Source organism: Chlorocebus sabaeus, chromosome 5 (genome assembly GCF_047675955.1).
Source record: "Chlorocebus sabaeus isolate Y175 chromosome 5, mChlSab1.0.hap1, whole genome shotgun sequence".
Classification (NCBI taxonomy): Eukaryota; Metazoa; Chordata; class Mammalia; order Primates; family Cercopithecidae; genus Chlorocebus; species Chlorocebus sabaeus.
Window position 1 is genome coordinate 11,700,202 of NC_132908.1, and position 23,591 is coordinate 11,723,792.

The following is a 23,591-nucleotide window of genomic DNA, read 5'->3' on the forward strand; positions in this document are numbered from 1 at the left end:
CCCTAAGTGCTGGATTACAGGCGTGAGCCACCCCGCCCGGCCATGTTTTTGCTCATATCCTGATGTCACATGGCAAGTGTCCTCTGGATTTAGTATGTAGATGTACCATGGTTGGTAATTGTTTTCCAGAAACAGCTAGGTAGAGTGAAGTAAGTGGTCAGCAGCACCATGGTTGGTTGTCTCCGAGGCGGTCACTGGTGATGGTTTCTAGAAGACCTGCTGTCCTCTCCTTTAAGACCAGGGATGACAGATACACAAGTGAATCCTGTGCTGGCTGCAAGCCCCCTGTTGGAGGGTTAACAAACTTGGCAATGTAAAATGCTATCTGTGCTATCTCAGATGCTTTAGTGATGTAAGACATTTTATATATATGCTTGTTTCACCTGGAGTTGGCCATGAAACAGGCTCACGGTGTGTTTTGTAGGCACAGGTGGAAATGAGACTAGACATTTCTCAGATACTCTGAGTGTATATTCTATTTTTATGCCTCAGATTATTGTTTTGGCCTCTCCTGGCATCCTTTCCTTGGTTAAATCTCTTACCTGGCATAGCTGTGACAAAATGGTCTCATTGGAACATGCTACACCTTTAAGTGGGGTATTTGTAAAGGGACTTGGCTGGAATTTGCTCACCTCATTGTTTACCCATGATTTAGGCTGTCAGAAGGCTGGCCTGCTCACAGGCAATCAGGGACATGGAGCCCAGGCCACAGGCGACTGTCCCTTAATTCTTACTCTAAGGCTGTCAGTTAGAGTTTGCTATCTCCAGTTCACATGAGATAGACTTGAATTATGGTTTATGCAGAGCCTTGTGGAAAATGCATGGCTTAGGACTTGACTTATGTTAGGAACTGTGTCCTGGGTTCAGTGGGGTCTGGGTTGACAGCTTCTGAACAGATAGGGCCTTCTCTTCCCAGATCACTGCGGAACCTGCTTGACGGTGAGATGGAACACTCAGCCGCGCTCCGGCAAGAGGTGGACACCTTGAAAAGGAAGGTGGCTGAACAGGAGGAGCGGCAGGGCATGAAGGTCCAGGCGCTGGCCAGGTAGGAGAGGGTGAGGGATGGAGAGGTAAGCACGTGGGGACTTCATTAAAACCTGAGCATACTGGGCCGGGCGCAGTGGCTCACGTCTGTAATCCCAGCACTTTGGGAGGCCAGGGTGGGTGAATCATGAGGTCAGGAGATCGAGACCATCCTGGCTAACATGGTGAAACCCCGTCTCTACTAAAAATACAAAAATTAGCCAGGCATGGTGGCATGTGCCTGTAGTCCCAGCTGCTCAGGAGGCTGAGGCAGGAGAATGGCGTGAACCCGGGAGGCAGAGCTTGCAGTGAGCTGAAATCACGCCACTGCACTCCATTCCAGCCTGGGTGACAGAGCAAGACTCCGTCTCTTAAAAAAAAAAAAAAAAAAAAAAAAAGGATAGTGACTAAAGCAAAAAATGTGTTTTAATTTATTTCATTGAGTAAATAGTATGTATGCATGTGGTTCAAAATACAAAAGGTGCACCTGTGCAAGTCCCCCTTCTCTTATCCCAGCCACCCAGTTTGTTCCTTAGAGGGGGTCATCGTTACTGATTCCAGAGATGTTCCCTGATACGTGCGCGCATACTTTTTTCCTTTTCATTCTCTTCTCCTCCTTCCTTTCTTCCTTAATGTGAAATGGTAGCCTGTCCTATGCAGCATTCATTTGACGTCTCAGAGATTGCTCTCATTGGTCCGCGTGGGGCTGCCCTCTGCTTGTTAAGAGCTCCTGACATTTCCTCGTCTGATTGCATCAGAATTCATTTAAGCAGCCTGCCAACAGCCAGGCGTTGAGATGCTTTCCAGTCTTTTGCTACCACTAATAATGCCACAGTCAACAACCTTGGCGTTGGTTGTTTTCTTCCCGTATGAGTATATATTTTGGAAATATTCCTGGAAGTGGAATTGCTGGGTCAAAGTGCAGCGCATTTGTAAGTTGGACAGGGACCATGAAGTCGCCTGGCACGGGCGTGAGCCGCATGTTCTGCAGCGGCACGGGAGAGGGCTTGCTGCGCTGCAGCTGTGCTCACAGCCCTGGGATCCGACTGCTGGGTCTCTGATAATGCCAGGGCTGGAAATGGTGCTGGCAGAACATTTTTCTTTCCCATTTCTCTAATTAAGAGTATGGTTGAGCCTCCTTTTATTTAAAAGCCATTTTATTTCCTTTTCCGTCACTTTGTTTATGTACTATTAAAGAAAGCTGCAAAGTAAACCGCCCCAAATCCCAGTTTACATGCATCTTGACTGAATTTGTTCATATACTAACTTTTTTTTTTTTTTTTAAATTATACATATAATCTCTGCCTGTCATTGTTTAGTCTGCCTTGTAGCACTGCTTAGGAGTGCAAAAGCAGCTTTTGTTGTTTCCATATAGGCCTCATGTTAACGATTTTTATGTACCTGGATGTGGTATTTGATTGAGTTAACACACCATATTAAATTGTCCATTCCGGATTGGAATGATGAATTTAATATGGTCAGTTTCATATTCAGGTTGTTTTCACTTTGTTCTCATTTTAGGTAAGATAAGCAGTTTATTGATTGTTCTGTAAATCTGCTTTAAAATAAGACCACGAGATAAACACGACTTGTAGATGTGCAAGGGAGCCCACAGTTAAGTCAATTTATAGCAGCAGCATTTACCTCTCTGTGCTGTTAGATGCTGCGAATGGCTCTAGTGTAATTGTTTTGTATGTCTTATTGAATGTTGGCACTATGATCCTATGTTGAATTTCCATTCTTTGAGCTTTTCCCCTTTCGTCACATTTTAAAATGATAGCTCAAGAGCATCAAAGACAGTTAAATGACTGTTATAAATAGTGTAAATGTGCCTAGTTTGGCATTTTCTCACCTGGACCGCCCTTTTGCCTGGCCATGCTAGAGTTCTGCAGCATAATTGCATTTAATGTTCACAATAAAGTCTGAAGCCTTTATAGACTGGTTCTTAGTGAGCAAAGAGAGACAGAATTATATGTCCTGTCTTTTTTTTTTTTTTTTTTTTTTGAGATGGAGTCTTGCTCTGTCGTGCCCAGGCTAGAGTGCAGTGGCATGATCTCGGCTCACTGCAACCTGTGCCTCCTGGGTTCAGGTGACTCTCTGGCCTCAGCCTCCCAAGTAACTGGGATTACAGGCATGTGCCACCATGCCCAGCTAATATTTTGTATTTTTAGTAGAGACGGGGTTTCACCATGTTGGCCAGGCTGGTCTTGAGCTCCTGACCTCAGGTGATCCGCCTGCCTCAGCCTCCCAAAGTGCTTGGATTACAGGCGTGAGCCACCATGCCCAGCCTCCGTGTCATTTAATGGCTTGTATTAGCAGTTAGGGTAGTCTTGAGTCTTTGCATCATTACTTGCAAATTGTGTGTTTCTGGGTGAATTGCTCAACTTCTGCACGTGTGTGCTTCCTCATCTCTGGGATGGAGAGGATGATCTCATCTGGCCGAAGGGGCTGAATGAGGAGGAAAAGAACTGAGGGTGCATATGGCAGTGGACACGAGCAAGGCATCCTAAGTGTATTCCACAGGAAGCGTGTTTTAGTGCATGACAATTGTTGGGAAAATTTTATCCCATAAATGGGGTAGGTAAAACCAATTTCCTAACTGGGCAGTTTTATAATCCCTATTTAAGCAGTGGGTAGCTAAGAGTTTAAAGTGTTTGAAAGTTTGCAGGCAGAAGGAACAGATATCTGTAAAACAGACCAATATTTCAAAACGAGAAACTAGAAGCAGGTAAACTGATCAGCTGGATATGTAAGTTTTGAAAAATTCCATTCCTGACATGTTCCAGATAGATTTAACCTCTGCCAATTGTCAGAACTTTCTTCTTGCTTCTGGCCAGAGTAAAAGCAGCTGTCAGTGTTGGCAGTTGTTACCTGGGGGTGGGTGGCCGTAGCTGCTGGGGCACAGGAGGGGGCAGTGGAGTGTCACAGGCTGGAAGGTGAGGCTCAGTCACTGGCACCACACTTTTCTCAGGTGCGTGTGTGTTCAGGTGCAGGGTTCACAGTGCAGGTGGGTACAACTAGGGCTTTATGGTACAGGTGCTTGCCTTTTACTGACGGGGTCAGACCATGGCTCTCCTGCTTATTAGTTGTGTGGCCTTGGGTGAGTTACTTCTCTGTTTCTGTTTCCTTAGTTTTTTTTTTTCTTTTCTTTTCTTTTTTTTTAAGACAGTGTCTCATTCTGTCACCCAGGCTGGACTGCAGTGATGCGATCTCAGTTCACTGCAGCCTCCACCTCCTGGGCTCAAGCAGTTCCCCCATTTCAGCCTCCGAGTAGGTGGGACTACGGGCAGGCACCACCATATCCAGCTAATTTTTCTCACTTTTTGTACGGATGGGGTTTTACCATATTGTCCAGACTGGTTTTAAACTCCTGGGCTCAAGTGATCTACCCGCCTCGGCCTCCCAAAGTGCTGTGATAACAGGCATGAGCCACTGCGCTTGGCCTGTTTCCTTAGTTTTAAAATGGTAATAAGAAAACTCTTTACCTCATAGAGTTTTGTTGAATAAATAAAACGAGAGACCATGTATTGCTCAATGTGCTTGATAAATACTCAGTAAATGTTAACTATTATTATCATTTTTCTTGACTGTAATAATTATGTCTCCTTACCTCATGAGAAGGTCTATTTTAACAGCAACGGTGCAGAAAGAATTAGGAGCTAGTCTATCTCCTACTCAGAAAAGGGAAGTATCCGAATGCTGAGTATGTGCTTGTGTATATGCGTGTTTCACTGGCTGTGAGTTCATGGTTGTAAAACTGAGTGTCGCTGAGCAAATCCTGCATTTGATGACACATTCCTTTTGCTAAGAATTACTGGCTTTTCTAGAACAAGGTCATGTAACTAGCCTGGTGCTTTTTGGCCCTGGGCAGCTGTGAGTTCCTGAGGCAGAGGGATAATAATCATTTGCAATTAAGGCTCTGTAAGTCACATTCCTCTAAATAATCGATTGCCTTGTTTCCTTTTGAATTAAGAAAACTCAAGCTATGAGACATGTTAAAAAAAGACACACATTTATATGAGGAAAAGTGGCTTTGAAGGAAGCAAGTAAATGGGTTCTTGAATTATTGTGAGTGCTCATTTTCTGTTTCTTGTCATTGTATTATAGCAGTGTTAGCTCTCGCTGTGTAACAAATTATCCTCAAACTTGGTTGCTTAGAACAACAAATATTTATGATCCCCCACAATTTCTGTGAATTAGGACTCTGGGAATGGCTTAGCCAGGGCATCAGGGTCTCTCATGATGTTGCAGTCAAGCTGTTGGCCAGAGTTGCTGTCATCTGAAGGCTTGACTGGGGATATGGGGGTCCACTTGCAAGTGTCATCCTGTGGCTGTTGGCAGGAGGCTTCAACTTCTTGCCATGTGGGCCTCTCTGTGGGGCTGCTCCCAACACAGTAGCTGACTACCCAGGGTGAATACCCCAGGAGCAGGAGAGGGCGCACCCAAGCTGGAAGCCACCATGTTTTTAATAACCAAGCCTTGGAGGTGACACAGGATTGCTTCTGCTCTATTCTGTAGTCACTGTCAGCCTTGGTTCAGTGTTGGGGGAGACACACAGTGGTGTGACTAGCAAGAGGCAGGGGTCACTAGAGGCCACCTTGAAGGCTGCCTGCTACACCCATCAGGCGTCTGCTTCCTCCTGGGGCAGATACTACCTGTATTAATATTAGGGTCATCCAGAGAAACAGACCAATAGGATGCATATATATTTCTAGAAAGGGGTTATTATAAGGTATTGGCACATATAATTATGGGGGCCAAGAAGTCCCATAAGCTGCCCCCTGCAGCCTGCAGGCTAGAGACCCAGAAAAGCTCATGGTGTAGTTCAAAGGCCCAAGAGCCAGAGAACCTGTGGTGTAGGTTCCAGTCTGACTCTGAAGGCCTGAGAGTCAGGAGTGTTCAGGCCAGGGGAAGAGCCATGTCCCAGCTCAAGCGGTCAGGCAGGGAGAGAACTCACTTTCCTTTTCTTCTACTCAGGCCCTCCATGGAATGGGGGGGTGCTTGCCCACAGTGGTGAGGGCCATCTGTTTCACTCAGTGCACAAACTCACATGCTAATCTCTTCCAGAAACACCATCACAGGCACACTGAGAAACTGTGTTGATCTAGCTGTCTGGGCATCCGGTGGCCCAGACACATGGATATGCAAAATTAACCATCACACCCCCCAATTTTCCTTGGTGGATCCTTGCTCCTTCCTTTCTGTCCATGTGGTTTAATGGGGCTACCCCTGCCTCCTACCCCCACAGGGCTTCAGAGGAGGGCAGCCCACCCAGGCCTGGACAGTCGGGTTGCTCCATTCACTGGCCACCATGAGGGCTTTTCAGGAGGGCATATGGCCAGGATGGTCTGATAAGAGCCAGTCACAGCATCCTTGAGAGGATGGTGCCAGCCAGGAGTCGTTGGCAGCTATCTTTGCTATTTTATGGGGAGATTCTAATCCCACGTGAGAACTGTGTGGTGGAGAAATGGAGGAAGAGAGAAATCAGCAGTTCCTGATAGTCTCATTTTGAGCTCCTGGATCCAGTCTTTCCTGAAGCTGTCTTTCCTCTGAATTTTTCACGTATGTGAGCCAATAAATTGCTTTCATTCCTTGAGCCATTTGTGGTGGTGTTTCTCCGTTGTACTCATAAGAGTCCTGACTGAAGAGGCCTCTTGTTTGGTTATTAGAGATTGGAGCATGGGTGTTTTCTCTGCACCTCAGTAGACATGTCATCTCAACAGTCAACCTGCCAGGTCCGGGAAGGGGCTTCTGGTTGGTTGAGAGTCACAAACGTGGTGGAGAAAGTGTTCCTTGGCAGGAGCCCCTTGGACTGCTTCTCAGAGCACCGCTCCAGACTTCCCTTCGTGTATCTCACTGGGGCCGGCCTTGCGATTACTCTCCTGCCGTGGCTCAGAGCGCTGCTGTAGACTTCGCTTCTTGTGTCTCACTGGGGCCAGCCTTGCAGTCACTCGCCTGTTGTGACTTTTCCCTCCTTCTGTGCAGTTCTGCTGCACTCACATGAACATGTTGTCAGTTGTATGGCTGGGCCGTTCTCTTCATGCTTCTGAGCCTCTCTGGTTCTTTACCTATTTAGAAACTTAAAGGGGGCTGAGGTGGCATGGAGCACTCTCCCTCCTTTCTCCTGTGCAGTGGCGTAAAGCACCATGTTAATGTGTCATGGTCACTGCTGGCTTTGGAGGGCTGTGTCCGACCCTTACCTAGGGACACAGCACAGCACAGTGACTCTGGTCCTGGCTCTGCCACTTGGTAACTTCTCAATTCTCAGTTTCCCCACAGACGCTAACATGCTTTTGATGGCAGAAACCCATGCCAAATTAGCTTGGGTCACCAAGGGAATTTTTTCTTGCAGTAGCTGGGAAATCCAAGGACAGGTTACTTTCTTCAAGCACTGTGGGACCCAGGTCCCCCAGTGGCACCAATGCATTCTCCCTCTATCTTTCCTTGGTCCCGCCCTCTGTGCACTGGTGTCATGCTTAGGTAGGCCCTCTGCACAGAGCAAAGGTGGCCTCTGGTAGCACTAAGCCTCGCCCAGGATCCAAAGGGAAGAGACTCCTTTGTATATAATGTCTGTATATAATATTTTAGGAAAGTTTTTTTTTTTTTTGGTTGTTGTTTTGAGACAGAGTCTTGCTCTGTCGCCCAGGCTGTAGTGCAGTGGTGCCATCTCAGCTCACTGCGATCTCCACCTCCAGGGTTCAAGCAATTCTCCTGCCTCAGCCTCCTGAGTAGCTGGGAATACAGGTGCCCGCCACCAAGCCTGGCTAATTTTTGTTTTTTTAGTAGACATGGGGTTTCACCATGTTGGCCAGGCTGGTCTTGAACTCCTGACCTCAAATGATCCACCTGCTTCAGCCTTCCAAAGTGCTGGGATTACAGGCGTGAGCCACTGTGGCCGCCTAGGAAAGATTTTTTAGTGGACATGTTATGGCCAAGAGTGAGCAGAGGGCCATGACTGACACTCTTGCCAGGTCCCCAAGGCAAGCAGCGGGCAGCAAGAGCATGTCTCTTGCATTTTCTCCGAGGATTGTCGGGACGATTACAGGAGCTGAGGCTCCTAAGCACTCAGCGCGGCTCCAGGCCCTCAGTAAACGCTCAGTGAACGTCACCTAATTTCTTCTTCTTGGCTGGCGCCTTGGCTGTAGGTGGCTGGGGATGCTGAGGCGAGGCCAGAATCTCCTGGACCCTTCCCTTGTCCAAGCCTCCCCTGCAGTGAGTATCTTAGAGCCTTTGGCCCCTGGCCTTCATTTGACCTTCAGCTCCTCCTGCTGTATTTTTCCAGCCCTGCCTGCCTAGTGTGTGTCCCTTTGTTTATTTGTCCCTGCTGGGCTGCTGAGCAGTGAGAACGTCCGTGACGGTGTTGTACGTGTGAGATTGAGAACTGTACTGTACAACCTGGAATGGCCTTGGGAGCCCTGCTCAGATCGTGCTGTCCCGCACCCCAGGAGACCTTTATTGGCTTTCTATGAAGGCTTTAAATCTCACACTCCACCCTAAGGCTCAGCCTCTGCTGGCCTTTGCCTTTAAATCATTGGAGAAATATGAAGACTATGTCCTTTGTGGAAAAGGACAGTATATTTCTCCAGTGTCCATCCAAAGGCACTGATTATGTTTTTATCACAAGAGGCAAGTGGTAGGAGTTGAGAAGGTCAGGCATACTGACTTGAATTATGGGGATACTGGCTTGAATTTGAGCCCAGCCTGGGCTAGGGATGGCCTTTGGAATCAAGGGTCTGGGCCTTTTCAGTGTTGTCTCCCCAGTTCAGAACACCTGCTCCGGTGGGAAAAGCCAGTAGTCTTCATCCTGCTGCCAACTCTGGTAGTCACTGCCTGGGATTCTGGCTGAGAAGGACTGGAGTCCTGTCAGGACTCAACAGGAAAGAGTGTTGTTATTGATTAGCAATGTCTGCCATACACATGGGAAGGGGATGTGGTGGCAAGTCTGGCGAGAATTTGCCATCCATATGCTAGCACTTCTGGTGTCTTGGAAACTGCTTGAGGTAAGGTCCCCAGGCCAAGATGGCAGCATTATACATGAGACTGAAAAAAAAAAAAAAAGAATTTGTCACTCTCTTTTTTTTTTTTGAGATGGAGTCTCTCTCTGTCTCCCAGGCTGGAGCGCAGTGGCACAGTCTCGGCTCACTGCAACCTCTGCTTCCCAGGTTCAAGCAATTATGCCTCAGCCTCCTGAGTAGCTGAGACTACAGGCATGTGCCACCATGCCCAGCTCATTTTTGTATTTTTAGTAGAGATAGGGTCTCACCATGTTGTCCAGGCTGGTCTGGAACTCCTGACCTCAAGTAATCTGCCTGCCTTGGCCTCCTAAAGTGCTGGGATTACAGGCGTGAGCCACCACGCCCAACCTGTCACTCTTTTATGAAGCCCACATTATTATTTTCTGTTTGGTAAAAGAAACATGCTTTGAAGGAATATCTTAAATCCATGATGTAAAATAAAACCAAACTTTGCTCTTAGGCTTAGTAGAGACAAGAAATAAGACTCAGTTTTTGTTACATGTCTTTCAAAAATTAACAGTTGCTTTGTTGTCTGATTTAGGAAGCCTGTGTTTATGGATGAGAGGAGGGGAGGAAGAGAGGGGTTCTTTCGTTAGAAGAAGAGTTGCTGTAGTGGACATGGTGTTATCACTAGGCTGCTGGCAAGAGGCACCAGAGCTGCCTCTTGACTTTCTAAGTATGTAGGTCAGTAAACCTCTTTTTCTGTTCAAGAGAGTTTGAGTGGGGCTTTCTGTTTCTGACTACATGAATACAGAAGGCTTTGTTGGTCAGGCGCAGTGGCTCATGCCTGTAATCCCAACACTTTGGGAGGCTGAGGTAGGCGGATCACTGAGATTAGGAGTTCGAGGCCAGCCTGGACAACCTGGTGAAAACTTGTCTCTACCAAAAATACAAAAATTAGCTGGGTGTGGTGGTGTGTACCTGTAATCCTAGCTACTCCAGAGGCTGAGGCAGGAGAATAGAGAATCACTTGGGCCCAGGAGGTGGAGCTGCAGTAAGCTGAGATCGGCCACTGTACTCCAGCCTGGGCGATGGAGCGAGACTCTTAAAAAAAAAAAAAAAGCTGGAAGGCTTTGTGCACTATCTCCTGCCTGATCATGAGTCCAGTCAGGTCCCTCTGAGATACACTTCATGGGAGCCAGTATTCCTGTATAGCATTTTTATAGATAGTCGCAGTCCGGGTTGTCGTCTATGCACTGCCTGTCTTCCCTTTTAGACTGTGTGATCCATGAGCGCAGTGACCTGCCCTTGCACCTAGCACAGTGCCTGGCATTGCTCAGTCATATTGGCTAAATGAGAGACTGAAGGGACCGTGGGGCCAGTGATTGTGTCACTCAGTATGAGTGTCACTGAGAAATGTCAGTTCTTCCAGCACCTTGATGGTTCTCCTCCTGTTGGCATCTTCTCTTGGCACAAGAGAAGGCTCAGCTTTAGACCTGTGGATGGTCGTTTGCCCCAAGACAGTATTTTTTAGTCATTTTCTGGGAATTGGGGCTTTCTGGAAGCCCCTCAGCCATTCATTGAAATCTTACCACATAGAGGCCAGGTGCGGTGGCCCATGCCTGTAATCCCAGTCCTTTGGGGGGGCCAAGGTGGGCAGATAGCTTGAGCCCAGGAGACTAGCCTGGGCAACATGGTGAGACCCTGTCTCCACAAGAATTACAAAAATTAGCCGTGCGTGGTGGTGCACTCCTGTAGTACCAGCTACTCAGGAGACTGAGGTGGGAGAATGACCTGAGCCCAGGAGGTCAAGGCTGCAGTGAGCTGAGATTGTACCACTGTACTCCAGCCTGGGAGACAGAGCCTGGGAGACAGAGAGAGACCCTGTCTTTAAAAAAAAAAAAAAAAAAAAAAAAAAGGGAAAAGGAATCTTACCACTTAGAGTCAGTAGTAGGTGACAGAAACCCACCCTAAACTGTCTATGAAAAAGTGCAGTCGATTGGCTCATGAAACTTAAACCTTTAGGAGAAGATCTAGCTTTTTGCTGGGCTGGATCAAAGCTCTCGGGCGGTACCATGAACATCATGCAGTCCCCATGACTTTCCATGTCTCCTCTCTCTTTCCCTCGGTCTTGGCTTCTTTCTTAGGTCACTCTTCTTTTGTGGTCACAAGAGGGCACCCAGGGGCCCTAGCCTAAATCCTGTCGGTTTAACACCACCAGTGGGAGGAGAAGACTTTATTCCAGTAGCTCTGGAGAAGTCATTTCCCGGGCCAGCTGTGTTACTTTCGCTACCCATGCCTGGGTCCCATTCCCCCTGGAGCTGGGGGTGGCTGACTTTCACTCACCTGGACTCCATGGAGCAGGAACAAGCGGGAGGAGAGTTTGCTCAAAAGGAAAACCAGGATGTTCCTACCATCAGACTGGGGGTGCATGTGGTGAGGGTGCAGCCTGCAGATGTCCCCAATAGTGGGTTGCTTCCACAGAGGGCTCGTGACACTTGGAGTCTGTCGATTTTCCCGAGTGACACTACTGTGCTGTCACTCTTGTGCCAGCCGTCTTGTGCACCCTGTCTTGGTAGGTGAAATCTGGGCTCAGCCATTCTAAGCGGTAGCCCAAAGGTCTCTGTGCTGTGTTCTCTATTGTGTTTTTCCTTGGCTAGATATTTCGGTCTGACATAATCTGACCTTATTAGCAAACCCCTGGTCCAGCTACTTGGGCATATTTAGACTAGGTCTTAGCAGACTCATTATCTGTTTTAAAAAAAAAATTTGGTAATGCCCCCTTCCAAAATGAAATTTATAGCGAATATAACCTACCTACGCAAGTAATTTAAAAAATCAGTATAACACTCTACTGTAACATGGAAGAGAAATGAAAGGAAAGGAATTTATCATACAACATAGATTTCAGTACATATTGGTCAGGTGCAACTCTGCCAGAAAACGTGCTGATGCCAAGTGCTTGCACTTCCTTCTCATGGATGAGTTTTGATTTTAAGAAGGTAAGAAGATCAGAAGTCATTCTTTAGAAGGAGTCCAGAAAAAGAGCAGAGAGTGGGTGAGCCATAAAGTAAACCTGGTCTAGTCAGTATATATGAAAGGCATTCCGTTCTAGGCCCAGATTGTAAGTAAGGTTTCTACCTACATGAATGGCCACAGGACGACTGAAGTATTATAGGAGGTAGGCTGATCTTGGTTGAGTGCTACTGTCTTGGCCTTTCAGGACAGTTAATATCCTCGGCCCCATGCTGTAAATGCTGGTAGTGCCAACAGAAAGGGGTCCTGATCCAGATCCCAAGAGAGGGTTGTTGGATCTTGTGCAAGAAAGGATTCAGGGCAAGCCCTTAAAGCGAAAGCAGGTTTATTAGAGAAAGTAAAGAAGCAAAAGAATGGCTACTGCATAGACAGAGCAGCAGCGTGGGCCGGCAGACTTAGAGTACTTATGGTTATTTCTTGATTGTATGCTAAACAAGAGGCAGATTATTCATGAGTTTTCCAGGAAAGGGGCAGGATTTCCTGGAACTAATGGTTCCTCCCCCTTTTAGACCATGTAGGGTAACTTATGAACATTGCCATGGCATTTGTAAACTGTCATGGTGCTGGTGGGAGTGTCCTTAGCATGTTTATGCATTCTAATTAGCACACAGTGAGTAGTGAGGATGACCAGAGGTCACTTTCATCACCATCTTGGTTTTGCTGGGTTTCGGCCGCCTTTCTTACAGCATCCTGTTTTATCATCAGGGTCTTTGTGACCCGTATCTAATGATACCAGTTCTCCTGACCTTCTATTTCATCTGTGGCTAGGAATGCCTCACTTCCTGGGAATGCCGTCAGTGGGTCTCAGCCTCATTTTAACCAGCTCCTATTCCAGATGGAGCTGTTATGGTTCAAACACCTCTGACAGTAGCACCCATCATCCTTGTGATGACCCAAACTGTCCCCACGGCCCCCAGTGAGAATCTCTGCTTTAGCTCTTTCCCCAGTGTCCTCTTTTTCAGGAGCATTTACAAATGTATCGGAATTTTGTGTGCAAGGTCGCTTTCAGTTGCCCTGATCTTTTTGAGTCCTTGTCCAGAGACTGGCTCTAGTCTACACTGAACTCGAGTCTACACCTGCAGCGTATGTGACCCACTCTGGCTCTCCCATCTCTCGCTTCTTCTTGGGTGTGAAGCCCGCTTCCCCAAGGTCGCTGGCTCTTTTCCTTGGCTGAGTCTCATGAGCTGAGTGAGTTGTGCCCTTCATCATTGTTAAGCACATGCTTATCAGCAGCTGGCTGGTCTCATGATGTAACCTGGAGCAGCTAGGGAGCCTTGAGTGCATGGGGTGGGTGGGGCTGGTGTTCGGGGCTGGGAGTGAGTGCAAGACACACATGTCAGTCAAGAGGGATGATGGCTTAGGAGGAGCTGTTTTCCTGCAGTTTGATGCTACTGATGCAATTTAGTCACAGATGAACGATTGATTTTGTTTGTTTGTTTTTGAGACAGAGTTTCGCTCTTGTTGCCCAGGATGGAGTGCAGTGGTGCAATCTCAGATCACACAACTGGGAGCCTATCCATGATTTTTTTTTTTTTTTTTTCAGAGTCTCGCTGCTATCACCCAGGCTGGAGTGCAATGGTGCGCTCACGGCTCACAGCAACCTTCGCCTCCTGGGTTCAAGCGATTCTCCTGTCTCAGCCTCCCAAGTAGCTAGGATTACAGGCACCCACTACCACACTGGCTAATTTTTTGTATTTTTAGTAGAGACGGGGTTTCAGCATGTTGGCAAGGCTGATCTCAAACTCTTGACCTCAGGTGATCCATCTGCCTCAGCCTCCCAAAGTGCTGGGATTACAGGTGTGAGCCAACGCTCCTGGCTGATATTGTTTATTTGTTGATTCACTCATCAAACATTTACTGTTCTGTGTGAAGCTTAGTCAATCAGAGAGAAACACAATACAGCTGATTCCGTCCTGTGGGTGCTAGAAATTGAAGGGAAGGATATGCAAGCAAAAAAATTTTTTTTTGAGACAGAATTTTGCTCTTGTTGCCCAGGCTGGAGTCCAGTGGCACGATCTAGGCTCACTGCAACCTCCACGTTGAGGTTCAAGTGATTCTCCTGCCTCAGCCTCCTAAGTACCTGGGATTACAGGCATGCGCCACCACCATACCCCGCTAATTTTTGTATTTTTAGTAGAGGCGGGGTTTCTCCATGTTGGTTAGGCTGGTCTTGAACTCCCGACCTCAGGTGATCCGTCCACCTCGGCCTCCCAAAGTGCTGTGATTGCAGGCGTGAGCCACTACGCTTGGCTGCAAGCAAAGATTTTAACCTTCAGGCTGACAGCTTCAGAAGTTCAATTTTCGTGGGGCCACTCTTAGCAGAAAGTGTCGTATGGGGCAGGTGTGGATTTGAGTCCTGCTGCTCCGGGCTAGGGCAAGGGTGAGACAAGTGAGGCACCTACGCTACCCAATTTAAGGCAGTGCTCGTCCTTAGGGTCATGCAGGGGCTTCCACCACTCCTAGATGTGTGATCTGAGATGGCCATTTTACCCCTCATGCTCCCTATCTAGAAAACCACGGTGGTAATACACCCTCCCTTAGAAAGATGATGAAGAGGTAATGCATGTCAAGTGCTAAGCACATTGAGTACCCTGTGTAAATACTGAGTAAAAGACAGCCATGGTGATTACTATTGGTTTCATGGAAGTAAATTATGCCTACATTTCAAGTCTGCAAAAAGTCATTTTCTGGAGTTAATCTAGCCTGCCGTTGCTCAGATGTAACTAATTTCCTAATAAAGAATTGTCTGGGTTGAAGAGCTAAATCTGTTGCTTAAACTTTGCTGAACATCATAGTCACCTGGGGAGCTTTTAAAATGGTTCTGTCCAGGCTGCCCTCCAGACCAGTTAAATCAGAATCTCTGGAGCTGAGGCCCAGACGCTCACGTAATTCCAGTGTGCAGCCAAGGTTGACAACTGGTGGCTTAGAGCAGAGTTTCTCAAACCTTAATGTACCCACCAAGCACCTGGGGCTCGGGTTAGTCTTTACATTCTCATCGAGCAGGTCTGGAGTGGGGCCTGCTATCATAGAGGTCTAATAAGCTCCCAGGTGATGCTGATGCTAGACCACGCTTTTTAAGTAGCAAGGACTTAGAATGCTAGCAATGATCTGAACGCGTAAGCTCATTGAAAGCCTTAGAAAGACTGACTTGTAGCTCAGAACCAAGCTGGGAGCAAATTTTTTGTTGCTTGGCTGGTTTGAAAAATATAAAGAATACTATGACCCACTGCAATAATTAGCACTACTAACGTTTGTCATTTTTGTTTTAGATTTTGTTTTTAAGTAAACCATAAACAACGTGTAGGTTTGTGCTATGATTTGAAGGTCGTCCCTCTAAAACTCACGTTGAAACTTAATTACCAAGCAACAGTATAAAAAGGTGGTGACCTGAGAGGTGATTAGACCGTGAGTGCTCTACCCCCATAGAGGGGAGGTGCGATTCGTGCTGTTATGAAAGGGCCAGTTTGGCTCCTTTTTCCCTTTCTGCCTTCTGACATGTGATGACGCAGCAAAGGTCCTCGCCAGATGCCAGCCCCTTGATCTTGGACTTCCCAGCTTCCAGAACTGTGAGAAAAGAAATTTCTGTTCCTTATAAATTACCCAGCCTCAGGTATTCGGTTATAGCAGCACAAAACAGACTGAACTTGCTTTGTGGGTATTTATTTATTTTTTTGAGCTGGAGTCTTGCTCTGTCACCCAAGCTGGAGTGCAGTGGTGCGATCTCTGCTCACTGCAAGCTCTGCCTCCCGGGTTCACACCATTCTCCTGCCTCAGCCTCCCGAGTAGCTGGGACTACAGATACCCGCCATCACACCTGGCTAAGATTTTGTAGTTTTAGTAGAGACGGAGTTTCGCCGTGTTAGCAAAGATGGTCTCGACCTAGTGATCTGCCCACCTCGGCCTCCCAAAGTGCTGGGATTACAAGCGTGAGCCACTGCGTCCGGCTGCTTTGTGGGTTTTTAAGGATCTGCCTGTGAGCTTGCAACATGCACCTATTGTTCTGCAACTGGCTTTGCTCACTCAATGTGAAGCTGAATGCTTTCAGATTAAGATGTCCACAAGAGGGATTCTTCCATGGAATTCTGCCATACTTGAGACTTCTTGAGGGAACTTATTTTCCTACTTAAAAAAAAAAAAATTACCTTTAAATTGTGAAAGCAGCGTAACAACTCAAAATGGGGAAAAGAGTCCCAAATCCCATAACCCTAGCGTGATAATTATTTCCATTCTTAGTCCACTTAAGTACATTTTTACATAGTTATTCCACTGTTCGTTGTATATATGGAATTTACATTCTGTTTATTTTATTCTGTTTCTATGTAGATTTTAAACTATGTTTAAATACAAGATTTTTTTCCCCTGCTCATAAAGGTAATATGTACATTTGAATCCTTAAGGTTTTTCCCTTAGGTTAGGGTATTTCCCCCGCTGCATATAAAAGTAATTTGCAAGTTAGAATTCTTAAGTCCGGGAATACCAGAAAAGTTTGGGGCATTTTATTCCAGCTTATTTTTATGTGTATATGTATTTTATATAATTCAGATCATTCTGAATCTATAAATTGTGGGTCTGCTTTGAAAATTTTTTTATTATAATAATAGAATAAACAACAGACATTGTCTCTTGTTATTCAGTTACATGGATATCACTTTTGATAGCTTTGTGGAGTTCTGTGTTTGGGTATGTCCTTGTTTCTGACATCATTTTTCTTAACCGTTTTTTTCCCTTGTAGGATTAGTATTTCTGTGAACATGTATTTTTATAAACCTATTCCACCTTTTAAAAATCATTTCCTTCAGCTAGATTCCAAAAAGTGAAATTCCGATGTTAGAAGGTAAGCATGTTCGTGAAGGCTCTTGATCTTGTATTACTAAAATCCTTTCCGAGAAAGCATCCTCTCTTTTACTCCAACAGCAGTGTGTGAGAGAGCCTGACCCTGCTGTGATTTTTAACGGCTGTGTAGCATTCCTTAGGGTACTTGGTGGTTTCCACCTCGGTTTGCATTGCAGCTGCTTCTAGTCTGAGATTATAGATGAAGGCTGCAGTGAATATCTCAGCATCTGTGTGTATTTCTCTGTCAGTTTCTTTCCTTAATGTGTATTTCCAGAAGTGAGATCTCATGGGAAAATATGCTTTTTTTTTTTTTTTTTTTGGGAGATAGAATCTTGCCCTCTTGCTCAGGCTAGAGTGCAGTGGCGCAATCTTAGCTCACTGCAAGCTCCACCTTCCAGGTTCAAGCTATTCTACTGCGTCAGCCTCCCAAGTAGCTGGAATTACAGGCACACACCATCACACCCAGCAAATTTTTGTATTTTTAATAGAGACAGGGTTTTGCCATGTTGGCTGGGATGGTCTCGAACTCCTGACCTCAAGTGATCCACCTGCCTTGGCCTCCCTAAGTGCTGAGATTACAGGTGTGAGCCACTGCACCCGGCCGAGAGAGATGAATGTTTTCATGGCCCAAGTTCTTGGCTGCAGGCTGAGGCAGGAGGACCTGCTCATCAGAACTTGAGTTAGTTCTACCACCATTCGTCACTGCTTGGCTTCTGCTTCTGAGGCTGTGGAAGGTGAAGGTATCCTTGGCATGAATGATTTCCCAGCTGGTTTTTCTTTTGGGAGTAATGATGTGGGACTCCCAAAGTTGGGACAATGGAAATGCCGAATGCATTAATGTTGAAATTTAAAATAATGGAAGCACCTTCTCAAACATGACCAACAGTGGAAAGCCATATAAATTTCTTTATGAGCCTTTCAGAATTTTGTAACCGGTATAGGTTTCCTAGATAGTTTTTTAAACTATGAAAATGGTAGATGCAGCATAATGGGAGAGGAACAGAAGCTTGGTGACATCTCAGAGCAATCACACGTACAAGGGAGAAAGCCATGTGCTTGTTTATTTTCTCTAATGCTTCTAGAATCCAATCAAAGACTCAGGTTTTGTTGACGAACTCAACTTTTTAGGGAGCAAGCAGCAAGGTATATTTGCATGAACATCTGCGTTTTGAAGCGCGTGCCCGTGTTGAATGGTTGAGCGTCAGAGTCATTAGTGCCCGATGCCAGATGTTCCCTGAAAAATCTGCACCAAACACGGACTTGGGCAGTTCATCAAGATGTGAAAAACATGCAGCTGTTAAGGGAAAAGGGAGAAGGTTGTGTCTGAAATGTCGCTCCAGCCCATCGCTTTCCCCCATCAAAGGACAGAAGCAGGAGGAGATAAAAAAAAGTCCCAAAACCCATAAATATGATAGAACTCTTATGAAAAGGTTACAGTAATTCATTGGGGAGGGAAATGCTTTTCCCGTTCATTAATGCTTCATTTCTTGTCTTTTCTAGTGAGAAGTAGGTAGAGATGTCTAGAGAGAAAGAAAAATAGCAGAATGGTTTTGAGGGATACAAAAAGAGCCCAGGAAAGGGGAACAATGGGAAGAGAGGCGTGGCGGCTAGGTAAATGCTGGTTACTTCCGAGAAATGGTTGGAATGAAACAGCTGGATGTAGCCGATCTAAGGAGCTGGAGCCCGTGACTCAGTTTAACCCCCTTGACTTTCCATCTTTGCCTCCGGAGAGGCAGAATTTGCAGCCTGATGATTCGCAGAAGTAATTTTTCAAATCTTGCCTTTCTGGTACGGTTCACAAGGTGGCAATTTCCATGTCACTGAACATGAAGCCTGGGTCTTAAATATAGCCAGCATGTGAATGCCCTGCAGGCGGTGACAGTGGCAATGTGACATCACTGCCAAGCAACTACTTGTTATTTTGGAGCCTGGGAGGGGAGCAACAGGAAGCTCGGCAGAGGGGAGATATTCTTGGCAGCAGCGGCGATGCGGTTTAAAGAGAGACAACTGTCAAGGCTAGTGACTCTGGAAGTTTGCAAAGTTGATTGGTTCACTGAGCAAACCAGAGTTCGCCGAATTTGTGCTGGTGCCAAACATAGCCAAAGCGAAGATGTGTGAGACTCGTACCTGCTGCTGCTCAGCTCCAGCCACCAAATAGCCATCACGGAAACGTTTTATTTTAAGCAGAAAACCTTTCCTTCAAATGCATTCTTACTTGGAAGCTCTCTGAGACCCGAGAGAGCTCCCTGAGAGCTGAGCTACACAGGTTAAAGTGGAGAGGTGGGGTCTTGGAATGCCACCCACCGAGCTACAGACTGCCCTTGTTACCCATGCTGAAAAGGCCACTTAAAAATGGCAGCCTAGCGTGGAATAGGCTTGCCTTTGAGCACATTCCCTCTTGTTTCTGGTAATGTGAGCTAAGGAGCTGTTAGGGCTGAACTAAATTCACAGATGGTCTTTGCCTCTCTTTCTGTATCTGGCGAGGCTCTTTCCCAAGTTTGTTAGGGAGTGACGTTAGCTGCATCTTAGCAGATATTCTTGTTTTTCTTGTTTTTCACTCATTTGTCCCTCAGATTTTCTTGTCCAATCTCTCCCTCCCCTGCATGATCAGTCCCCCTTATTTTGCTTAACTTTTTCTTATTTCCGTAGCATTTCTTGTTTTCTAACACATCACTTCTTACATTCATGATTTATCATTGCCTTTTGGTCTTAAGTTTTAAGTCTCATGAGGGCAGGAGCCTTTGTCTTGTTTTATTTTATTTTAATTTCTTTGAGATGGAGTCTTGCTCTTGTTGCCCAGGCTGGAGTACAGTGGCACAATCTCGGCTCACCGCAACCTCCACCTCCCAGGTTCAAGTGATTCTCCTGCCTCAACCTCCTGAGTAGCTGGGATTACAGGCATGTAGTGCCACGCCCGGCTACTTTTTTTGTATTTTCAGTAGAGACAGGGTTTCTCCATGTTTGTCAGGCTGGTCTTGAACTCCCGACCTCAGGTGATCCGCCCGCCTTGGCCTCCCAAAGTGCTGGGATTACAGGTGTGAGCCACCACACCCGGCCTGCCTTTGTCTCATTAGTTCTCCGATAGATCTATTCCCAGGAGCCTGGACAATGCCTGGCACATAATAGATCTCAGCGGATGTTTGTTGAATGAACAAATGAGCATTTGTCAATGACTTCTATGTTGTTGTTCTGCTGTGTTTGGCTTATGTTTCCAAGGTGATTCCATTTCATGGTCTAAAGGGCCTACTGGAGCCCCAGCCATGAAATCTGTGTTCTTGGCAGCAGGAAGGGTGAGGCAGGGGAAGGGAAGAAAGTACGTGCCAACTTCTTGTACAGAGGGTACCACAAGTCACTCAAACACTTTCTCTTACTTCTCAGTGGTCTGAACTTACTCTGCTAGGGATGCTGAGAAATGTGATTTCTGTTTTTTAGTGGAGCACACTGTCACTCTCAATAAAACAGAAGGCAAGTAGTGGTCTGTGTTTAGTGCCTGGTATATAGTAATCTCTTCTGAGGAAAATTCACTTGTTTTGTTACCTGGGTGATGAGGGAGTATATACTGTGTTCTGTAGTCGTCAGTAGATCAGATTGTCCCTGTAGTGATTAACAAATGACCTTGTGATTCACAAAGACCTTGACTCTAATCCCTGCAGTAAGCACTTGATAGCATTGTGACTTTGGACAAGTTACTGTACCTCTATGAGCCTCCGTGTTTAAAAATCATGAAAATGGGAAAAATAATAGAACCTACCTCATGGGTATTGGTGAGGATTGAATGAGATAATGCAGGTAAAGAAGTGTGGGCTGGTATCGGAGACAGAGGAAGCTAATAAATGAAGGCAGTTCTATATCATCCTACGATCTTTACCAGCCTCAGTCAAGTACGGTTTCTAGGTGCTCAGGACCCACGGATCACAGAGACGTCCTTCCAGAAGCTCACAGAGTACACTCCAGTTAGAACAGTTTGTGCCAAGGGGGAGAGGCATGAAGGAAGATGCTGTGTCAAGGAAGCTTCAGGTTGCTCCCTGTGGCTGCATCCTGGAATTGTGGAGTCCAGAGTACATCTGGGGAATGACTGAGGGTGGGGTTTCTGCAAGGGTGGCCTGGGAGCAGATTCTCAAGGTCCCAGCAAGGAGTTTGGCCTTGGTTCTGTGGATAGTGGGCAACTATTGAAGGCCTTTAAGGAGGGGGAGTAATTGATCAGATCTGTTCGAGGGACAGAGCCATAATCCCCTCCTGGACATTGTAGAGAAGTAGATAGGAGGCCAGTGTCGGAGGGGCTGAAAGTTCTTTGAGCTGTTCAGGCAAGAGATAAGGACGGTCAGATCTAAAGCAGGGTGAATGATTCTAGAGAGAGACTGGGTAGATCAACCGTGGTAAGTATGATTCCAGTTGTTTGGTTCTTGGATTAGAGTCTTACCTTCCCAGGAGATTTTGCTACTGGGGGTTAAGGATGGATAACCAAGATGTGAATGAATTATTTGCCTAGCTCCTCAAGGTACAAGGCCAGAGCTAACCCAGGCCTTCACCAGCACTGGCGTCTTCCCTGAGGCTGTGCAGCCTTTGTTAACCTGAGTCATTGAGGAGCAGATCTTTTGAAGAGTGAGTCCACATCACAGCTTTAACACCCTGAGCCCTGTGGCAGGTAATTGTGACCAGGAACAGCAGCCCATGAGCTAATTTTTGTCCAGTGATCACATCTTGAGATAGTGTGTGTGAGCTGCGTCCCTTTGTAATTGCCATGGTCATAGTGTCGGGAGGCCCCAAGCCCGTGAGGAGGAGGTTGTCTTAGGGTCACCAGCAGGGTCACAGCCTGTGATTTGGGTTCATTTGTGCAGATTGGGGCTAATTTGTTTTGGCTCTTTTATCTGAATTGGAAATTGCTCAGACAGACAAGAGATATGGTCATTTAACAGACAGAAGGGCTCTGATGGAGGAGGGTGTGAGGCTGGATGGGACCTGTGTTTTCCTCCCAAGTTCATGGCTACTGGGGATGTGACCTTGGCTTTCAGAGGACCTCCCGCAGCAAAGATGCCTTTCCCCTCTCTGCTCTATGGCCACAGATTCAAAATGTTAATATGTTTATTTCTGCTTTTTATTTAACAAATTTTAAATTACGTAATTTTTCAAACATGAACAAAAATGGATGGAATAGTGTAACAACCCCTGTGTACCCATCCCCCAGGTCTTCGCAGTAACTCACTTGTTACTACTCTTGCTTTGCTGAGCCTGTTACACTCCCTGCTTTGTTTTTGGCTTAACAACTTACAGCAAGTCCTAGATGTTACATCAGCTATAAATACTTGCTTATATATGAATCTCTTACAGTAAGACCAAAAAAAAAAAAAAAAACCACACAACGCTATTACACAATGAAATTAGCAACAGTCTCTTAGTATCTAATTTCTATGTTCAAAGTTCCCTGATGGTCATTTACAGCGGCTTTGTTTGAGTGGGTTCTGGTTTTACTTTCTAAGTGTTAAGTCAACTCATGCCATTCTTATGCATACAGTGCTCCATTATACTCAGAAAAAAGAATATCCACCCTCCTTTCCTGGCCGCGTGCTTTGCGTGATCTAACCGGGGCCTGCCTGCTTCCTGGTAAGCGTCTTTGCTGTTTCTTGTGCCCGGGACTCGTACTGCACAGGTCTTCAGATCTTAGCAGGAAGGTTTCTTCTCAGTATCTCTGAAGAGAGGGTGGTTTTCCACCTCAGTCATTCCACCTCCTCATTATAGTTTTATATTTTCTCACACAACCTACTCTTCTACATGTATTTGTGTGTGTGTGTGTGTGTGTGTGTTTTTTTTTTTTTTGAGACGGAGCCCCATTCTGACACCCAGGCTGGAGTGCAGCGGCGTGATCTCGGCTCACTGCAACCTCCGCCTCCTGGGTTCAAGCGATTCTCCTGCCACAGCCTCCTGTGTAGCTGGGATTACAGGTGCCCATCACTGTGCCTGGCTACTTTTTGTATTTTTAGTAGAGATGAAGTTTCGCCATGTTGGCCAGGCTAGTCTGAAACTCCTGACCTCAGGTGATCCTGAGGCCGAGGCAGGCAGATCGCTTGAGCTCAGGAGTTTTAGACCAGCCCGGGCAATGTGGTGAAACCCCATGTCTACAAAAAATACAAAGAAATTTAACTAGGTGTGGTGGTATGCGCCTGTAGTCCCAGCTACTCTGGAGGCTGAGGTGGGAGGATTGCTTGGGCTGGGGAGGTGAAGGTTCCAGTAAGCTGAGACTGTGCCACTGCACTCCAGCCTGGGCAACAAAGCAAGACCCTGTCTTAAAAAAAATGCACATAATAATACACACGAAAAGATTCACGTCGTAGAATCTTTGGTTTCTGTGATACTTTTCTGTTAAGAGGTGGTACCAAGCCCATGTTGGAGTTATTACCTCCCACATCCAGACCAGGTAACTGGTTTACAGATCGGGAAGATGGGACACCTGCAGATGGTCATTTCAAGGTTTAGCGTCAGATGGGCATATGGGGAGCAGCAGACAGTGTGATTTCATGGAGACTGCCCTGGGCTTTGCATTGGGGTCTTTGGAAACCCTGCCTTGTCTTCTCTGTAACCTGGAACGCGTCACTTTCCTTCTCCGAACCCCAGATTCACCCATCAAATGGGGCAAACCACCATCTTCAAACTGGTGAGAGACACGGTGTTTCTGAGGCTTTTTCCATTTTCCCGCAGAAAAAAACTGACCTGTACTAGTAGCAACCAGTCGGGCTGAGAGATGAACGC

General features: G+C 46.4%; 1 protein-coding gene across 5 annotated transcripts in view; it reads left to right on the forward strand.

Annotated features, from left to right (window-relative positions):
- Positions 1-23,591, forward strand: part of SNX29 (sorting nexin 29) — a 638,098-nt gene that overhangs the window by 146,468 nt on the left and 468,039 nt on the right. For all 5 annotated transcript variants that reach the window (XM_007986063.3, XM_007986052.3, XM_037989526.2 and 2 more), the window contains one exon: positions 917-1,045. In XM_007986063.3, the coding sequence (XP_007984254.1) occupies positions 917-1,045 (129 nt within the window). The remainder of the gene's footprint in view (positions 1-916; positions 1,046-23,591) is intronic.